Below are 8,026 nucleotides of genomic sequence, written 5' to 3'. Positions count from 1 at the left end.
CAAGCAGCATTCCTTGGCCAGGTCTATCCCCCTTGCCCTCTCTTCTTCCATTGCTAATTTCCTTAGCCAGAGTCCTTAATATTCCCCGGGGGGTGGGGGGTGGGGTGGGGTGGGGAGGGAGGGTTGGAGGGGGCACGGGGGCGGGGGGGGGGGAGAGGGGGGAAGCCAGATTCTAGATACTTCAAAAGTCAAATAGAAGAAATTCAAGCAATAAAAATCTTGTAATACCTTTTATTATAAATCACACACACCATCTATTTTTACAAAATTCCATCTATTCTTCCATTTCAATGCATATGCATAAAGAAATGTCTGGCATAACATTCACCAAATGTGAACACTAGCTATTTCTGAGTGGTAGAATTGTGATGTTTTTGCTTGAATATTTTAATAATATCATTTGTATAAATTCATCATTTAAAATGAACTGAAAATAGGAATTAATGGAGGGGATATATAAGGGTATAGTATGGGAGGCTGTTTCCTAAGGAACATTAATAGGTAAGAGTCAAGGGAGCAGGAAGAGAGAACAGAGAGAAAGGTACAAACATCTCAGCAACCTCCCTCCATGTCCCACCACACCCTTGGGGCTAAAAGTCCTGGTAAAAGAAAGGGGGCAAGTCTGGGACACAGGCCGCCAGGTGGGGGACACAGGCCACAGGGTTGACACTGCAGAGCCCAGCATCCTGGTCCCTCTCAAAGTAGACGCTGCCAGGGGAGAAGATGGAAGGATCCTCATCAAAGAAGTTATAGGGTCGGAGCAAGAAGCCAACTCTGTTCCCCAGAGTCACAGTGTTGGGGACATCCTCAGCATGGGGGATATGCAGGAAGCTGGCCGTAACCCAAGCCACCAGGTCCTGCAGGAAGAGGAAGAGGCTGAAAGACTTTGGAGGCAAGACCCAGAGAACCACCCCCCTCAGCCACGATGCCCAGCCCCTAGCCTCAGCCTTGCTTCCACCTCTGCCCAGCCCTGGACCCACATTGTAGGCGGGGTGATCCTGTGAGAAGTGTCGGAGTGGTCAGGGTCTCAGAGCTAATCTCACCCCAAGAGGAATGACCCTTGTTGGCCCCTGAATCTGAGAACTGGAAACCTACCATGCCCTCCAACCTACGGTCAGGGATTGGGCAGCCAAGACATTGGGCATAAATTGACCCTCTCCTCTGCCTCTAGGGCTACCAACCTCTCCTAAGAGGGTCTCATTGTTGATGAAGTCAGCAAAGGCCATGGTGGGTGTCCAGATGTCATTCTGGTAATAGATGCTGCTGCTCTGTGATTCCTCCTCCTTCCTCCGGGTCACCACGAGCTGGTATCTGACCAGGAATGTTGAAGGAAGGTGGTGTCAGAAAATGTCAGGGTCCGTTACTGGCCTAGAAGTCTTTCGGATCAGATTCTGTGTGAGACCACTCCCCATTCCATATCTACTTGGATCTTAGAGGTAGGGGGGTGAATGGTAGGCTAAGGGTAGTGAGTTGGGGTCTCCAAGAGCTGGGATGGGGAAGCGGACCAGTCCTTCCCTACCACCCAGTGCCCAGAGCCCTCCTCACCTCCCCCAGCTGAGGGCCCTCTCCATGTCGCTCTCCAGGGGCATGTGAATGCCGAGGGGGCTGTGGATCTGGATTCGGTACCCGCGCTGGTGACCCCAGACATTAGTCTGGTCGCTAGCCAGATAAAGGTAGCGGGGAAGGGGGTTTCCCAAGGAAAAAGCTGTCAGGTCCTCCCTTCCCAGGACCTGCCGAGTCAGCTGTGGGCGCTGCAGTTGGTGCTCTGGACTCCAAGGGGCTGCCACAGGTTTAAACACCACGTCTTCAGCTACCACCCAGTTTTTCAGCCCTGCCAGGGGGAGGAGGGGGGAAAGGAGGTCCACACCAGGTGAGACGGTCCCTTGGTTCCCCCATGATGCCCACTGCACTGGCCTGACAAGGGGCAGCAGAGCTCATCAGAGAGCACTCTGTGCTGGGACCCAGGTCTGGATTCGAGTGCTGGCCCATCTTCTTTGAACCTGCCCTGTTCAGTACGGTTAAGATCACAAGTGGCTAGACCCATTTAAGTTAAAAATGCAGTTCCTCAGTCACACTAGCCACATTTTGAGTGCTCAGTTGCCACGTGATTAGTGGCTAACGTATCTGACAACGTAGCAACTGGTCTACCTAGTAGATCTTGGACCAATTCTTGGCTCTTCTGATTCTTTCTGAATCTCTACAGCGGGCATAGTAAGAGCTGTTCTGTGGCTGAGCTCTGTAAGTGGAAAAGAATATGCAGGTGGCTAGTGACATTCTTGTTAACTATGAAAGAGAGATTTGTCTTGGAGAAGCTGGCTGGAAACACCCAATCCCCTTCCCAGGGTGCTCTACATATTTCTCCCAGCTCTGATATTTTGCTTCCTTTTTCCACAAGGTGGGGACCACTTTGGTTTTTCTTTTTCAGAAGTGAGTCGGTTTAGATTTTATATTGGCTGAAACCTCCCCGGGATTCGATTGCACTCATAATGTACACTCCTCTTCCCACTTGGCACATGCGTATACTCTTTCTGCAGGCTCAGGCTGTCCGTTCCTTTAAACAGGACCTATTGTGAAGGCACCTGGCATGGTGCACAGAGCGCTGCACCGAGCCCAGTTCCTCTGCAGGCTGTCCGTATGCAGGCGCCTGGGCTGCGCACTATAGGGACCCCTAGACAGGCTCTTTAATACCAGAAACGCTCAAGAGAAACTTCACATCAGAAAAGTCCTGTTCCAAATACGTCAAAGAATAGTTAATATGCTCATTTCAAACATGGAATGTTCTTAGTTTTCCTCCCACCCCAAATGATGTCTTTATAATCAAGAGGATAGAAAACGTGTCACAAGATGTGTAGTTGCAGAGCATTATACTTGGCCAGTCCCTTCTTGTCCTATCTCCCCCCACCCTCCTTAGGCCAAAGGGCCGGAGACTTCTATTTTCCTTTCTGGGTCTCCTAGTCTTTGATTTATTAAGTTAGTTATTTTGTTCTTGATAAAAATCTGCCAGGAACAGTAAGTCCTCTCTGTGCTTTGAGCCCCACTTGAGAAATCCCTTTCTACACTTGCAGCACGACTTACATGCCTGCTGTGTCACTGGAGGGCTGGTTATGACATGTGCTGGCAGAGATGAAATGACCCTCCCCAGGAGGATGGTGGGGCCACTGTACTCTGTCTAGTTTTACGAAATCCTGTGAGGCAACCCCCAACTAGTGTCCCCACCCTTCTTATGCCCCAGGACCACCTCTACTCTGAAAACCTTGTTAGACTGCTTCCTTTTCCTGCTTTCCCCATAACCACTGACCCTCAGAATCCATTAGGAAAATCTCAGAGCCCCAACTCCAGCCCCAAATGACGGGGCAAATTCACTACCCGCGGAGTCACTCGAGACTAAGGCAGCCAGGCACAGCCATTGCATTTAAACTAGTTTCACAATCGCTAGTTTCACAGCAAGTCAGGGGAGCCGGGTGAGGGCATCCCTCCTCTTGTGCCAGGTCAGCCCGGTGTTTCGGGCTGACTGCAGTTGAATACACACCAGTCCCTCTCTGTTGCCACAATAGATCGTGGTGCTAGCATGCCACTCTCTGCTTGTGGCTTGATTTGGGGGTCTCCCTTCCCTCTCCTCCACCCCAACTCTCAATCCTCACCCAAGCACTCACCTGCCACGTCCAGGTCCAGCTTGAAGTGGAAGGCATGCGTGTGCACCGCCCCCAGCACTCGTTCCCCCACGCGGTTCCCAAAGAGGAGGCTCTCCTCACCCCCACTCAGGAAAGCCGTGTTGATATAGCCTGTGGCATGGACCCGCCCTTCCAGAGCCCCATTTGGGTGCAATACAAAGTCCCAAATGTAGTCATAGTTGCCTACGGATGACACAGACCTGACTACAAGGGCTGAGCCAGCCAAACCACCATAGAAATAACTCTCAAGGTGATTGTGGTGCCTCCGAAGGGGTAGTCCTTGGGCCTCCTCGAACACACATACAGCACCCGGGAGCAGCTGGACTGCCCCAGTGCCCACTAATATGTGGATGTCCACCATCGTAGATTGATAGGGGCAGTCCACTCCCCGAACCAAGCCCCGGCTGTGACGGCCAAGTCCATAGCTGCTATCCAAGTATCGGGTCATCATTGTCTTGGGTGAATCGGCACCATAGACAGACACACACTCCTGGACACTGACTTCGTAGGCCACTCGCTCGCCTTTGAACCGAATATCAAAAATCCTCATGCCGCTGAACACCCCGTGACCAAACGTAAATGTCCAGAGGGAGGACGCCACCAGGTTCCCTTGCACACTGTATCGGGAGCCCTGAGGTGAGAACTGAAGAGGGGGGAGAGGACCTGGGGGGGCTCGGGACTTCAGGGATGAAGCCCCATCCGGCAGGGGTAGAGGAATTCTAGCAACTTCCAGCCGGCCAGCCTTAAACTCCCACTCCAGCTGGCTCAAGTCTGCATAGTAGCGCCCAAGGTAGAAGACCCGCTGGACAGCCCAGCGGGCAGGGTCCAGGGCCCTGTGGTCCAGCAGTAGCTCCAGCCCCACTGGGTGAAGGAAAATCCCAACACCTGAGATGTTATGGTAGAGGGCTATCCAGGTAGCACGGTCCCCTGAGCGCAAGCCACTGGGGGTGGCATGCAGAGGTGCCAGAGTGGAGCCATTGTAGTTGAAGACAGAAGCCAGAAAGACTGGTGCCTTGGGTAGCTCCACCTCCTTCAAATGTTTCCACATCTGAGCAAACTCTGCTCCCAGCATGGGGCGTCGGTGATAGGGCAGGGGGCCCCCGTGACGCTCCACCGTCACATCCCGCAGGTAGGAGGGGTGCGGCAGCGGCCCCACCACCAGCTCACTCACGTTGGGCTGGGGTTGTCCGCCAAAGAAGACGATGGCCAGTGCCTCCCGGGCGGGCGGGGGACTCCCCCTGTCCAGGTGGGCCAGGGCAGCAGCCTTGGGGGGCAGCTGCAGCTCCACCGAGAAGACGCAGTTGTCCGAGGGGCGGGCCTGGGCTGCGTCCACCAGGCCTGGCCCCAGCTGCTGGGTCAGGAAGCTCATCACAGCCGTCAGCTCCTCTGGGCTCAGGTCTGCAAACAGCTGGCTCTGGCTGGGGGGTGTCCGGGGCTGGGCACTGGGGGATACAGAGGGGCAGCGGGGAGGCTGGCTGGAGCCACCTTGGCTGGTCAGCAAAACATAGGCCAGGGCAAAGATGGTAATGAGGGACAGTGCCAGGAACACAAGGACTACCTTGAGATTCATGGTGAACTCAGAAAGCTGAAATGTGAGTCCTACCAGCTGCTCCTTCCCCCTACTGACATCAAATCAGGGTTTATATTCAGTAGGATGGATAGGAATGGAGAAAACTCCACCCTGTGGGCTGGACAGGAAATTTCTGACTTTAATTTATATAATTCTGTTCCAATTTTCTGTTCCGTGGTTTGGCTCAAGGCACTACATCCACGTGCACAGCCTGTCCCCTGCCCCTGAACTCCTGGTGGCAGCACTGGTAAGAGTTCTGATCACTGTCACTCAGACTAGACTCAAGGGATTAACTGTAAGCTCTACCTTTCACTCAGAATGGGTCTGAGGCAGAATGCAGATCTCAGATGCCCAGTGAAGTGCTGTGTGCTACACCCAGGCACGGAACTATCCATTTTCCTACCTCCTAGCGGGCACTACCCCCAATATTCCCAGGACCCAGTTCAGCAAGAAGCACTTGGCCAGCTGCCAAAGGCCAAGCCCCTGCTTTGTAATATCAGGCCTCTCACCTAGTTAGTGGGACAGAAGCAGTGAGCACCTGGGCTCAGCAGTCGGATTTGTACACCAATCACCACCCACCCCGTCCCTAAGCTGTGGGACCTCAGAGTCGTCACTTATCATGAGTTTCAGTGTCCTCACCTACAAGAAGGGGTAAACTACCCAAGATTCATGAAAATTAAACACGGCCATGCACATAACGTGCTTAACAGAGCCCAACACAGGGGAGGCATTCAAAAACTGTTAGCTACTGGTACCAAGCTCTGAAACCAAATACAGCAAATGTTCCTCCGCTGTTCAAGATCTCAAATCTCTTTCTGCAGACAATGAGGGGATCGCTGGATACCAGAAGGCTACTTTGCAAGGTAGAAGTTAAGGAAACTTTATTTCAGCTACAGTCCTAGACAGCCCTCCAAGTCATTGGAAAACCAAAACCAGGAGTCCCTGGTATCTCCTCAAGAAATTTAAGCCACTACTCAGTGGGGAAAATTAGTATAAGGTATAGAAAATGACAGGGTAGGGTGTGCCTTGAGCCAGGTGATTCCCCACACGTGGAACTAGAGTGGCCTCTACTGGCAGTTCATGGGTATCACCAAGGAAGAGAGGAAGGAGCTGGGATCTTGAAGGAGAGAGACAAGCAGCTTAGGTTCGGGAAGAGCAAACTTTCACATTAATTCAGACTGAACACAAATGAAGGACCACCCCGGCCTCTGGGTTGGCGGAAATCTCAGTCTTCCCATTATTTTAGGGAAAAGAGCTCAATTGGTATAAAAATCCCCAACAGGGTGGCTGGCGGTGTATGTGGAGGTGGGTGTGCCCATGTGCACGCACTTGAGTACGGGTATGTCCCTAGTCACCAGAATATCGCACCAGGATCTGCAGCTTTAGAAAGAGGTCAAAGTACCTGCATTTTTAATAATTTCTTGACATGGTAAAAGAATTTTACATTACGATCCAAGGGTGGTAGAGTGAGAAGAAAGGGCAGAATAATCCAACAAACAAAAAGGGAAACTGAGAAACACATGGTGGCAGGAGGGAAGGGTATCAGCTGGAAGGGATCTGGAGGGTGGGTAGGGGCACTGCCCAACTAAAATGCAATTGGTTTGTTACTGAGTACTATTCATGGGAAGACAGCATCCTGACTCCTTCTCTACAGCATACTGGGAGTAAAAATGATGCATCTGGGCGGAAATGTGATTGGGGTTGAAGGCAAGGAGACAGGGGAAGAATAAAAGTCAGAAACAGATACTGAGAGTCACTGGCAGGCTGACTGCAGATACGGACTCTCCAGTAGTGGCAGAATGAAAAAGTGGGGGTTTGATGACGGCTAACAGAAAAGCTGTATCAAGTGGTATCTCTGGAAGATTAGAGAGATAGGAGGCAACTCTTCTATAGTTTTGACTTGCCCAGCAGATTTTCACATACACACGATGCGCACGTGCACGTGTGCACGCACACACACATACACACACACACAGGTGCTGCTTTCCTTGGAAGCACAATACTATAAATAAGAGAAATATTTTTCCCATAGGAAAGCCCAGCAGGAGCAGCAGCATCTGGCCCTCACAGCTGCAGACAGCCCCACCCCATTTACAACTGGCCTGGGAAGAGGCAACCAGGAGTCAGAGGACCATCCTTTGCAATAACGCCCAAAAGGACCCGAGTCACAGAGAAAGGGGCCTTCCCCAAATCCTCTGCTTCTCATCTCTTAGCTCTCCTCCAACTTACCAGCCTCTGGGCACCAAGAGGCTATAATAGCAAAACAAAGGGCCCTGGGGGGTGAGGACTAAGACAACTATCACTTTCTGAATGATGTGTGACAGGGTTCATGGGATTGGGGGGGGGGGGGTGTATGGGACAACACCACAGATGAAGGGATGGGGAAATCAGGTAACAGAGTAGGAAGGCATATGCTCTGTCTGTCTGTGTATACCACACACATATGTGTATGTGAAAATCCTAGTTATAAAAACATCTCAAGGAGCTAGGGATTTGGCTGAAGGCCTAAGGTGTTTCTTGTCATGATCAGGTTCAAGGTGGGAGGTATGTGAATGGGAAACCCTAAGTCATTACCAGGGAAACTGTGCGAGGGAGGATCCAATGTCCCACACAGTGGCAAGAGACACTAACCTTATGTCAGAGGAGAGGAGCTGGTCCCCCCCGACTCCAGTTCCTAAAAAACACCTAGCACTTTCCTTCCAGTTCCCTCAGCTTCTAATCAACTAATCAAAAGAAAGAAAAAAACACAAAGCCCAAGACACAGGAGGGAAAGGGCAGGGAGAGA

The 8,026-nt window shown here is 51.7% G+C and overlaps 1 protein-coding gene across 1 annotated transcript; it reads right to left on the bottom strand.

The window, feature by feature from the left end:
- Positions 1 to 226: 226 nt before the first annotated feature.
- Positions 227 to 6,537, bottom strand: AOC2 (amine oxidase copper containing 2). The gene is made up of 4 exons (XM_015540029.2): positions 3,654 to 6,537; positions 1,546 to 1,831; positions 1,182 to 1,311; positions 227 to 857 (listed from the first exon to the last, which is right to left on the bottom strand). The coding sequence occupies exons 1-4, from the start codon at positions 5,239 to 5,241 to the stop codon at positions 591 to 593; spliced, it is 2,271 nt and encodes a 756-aa protein (XP_015395515.2). The 5' UTR covers positions 5,242 to 6,537; the 3' UTR covers positions 227 to 590.
- Positions 6,538 to 8,026: the final 1,489 nt, after the last annotated feature.

The sequence above is a fragment of the Panthera tigris genome, chromosome E1 (genome assembly GCF_018350195.1).
Source record: "Panthera tigris isolate Pti1 chromosome E1, P.tigris_Pti1_mat1.1, whole genome shotgun sequence".
Classification (NCBI taxonomy): domain Eukaryota; kingdom Metazoa; phylum Chordata; class Mammalia; order Carnivora; family Felidae; genus Panthera; species Panthera tigris.
The sequence above is the reverse complement of the archived record's forward strand: the minus strand, read 5'-3'. Positions and strand labels throughout refer to the sequence as shown.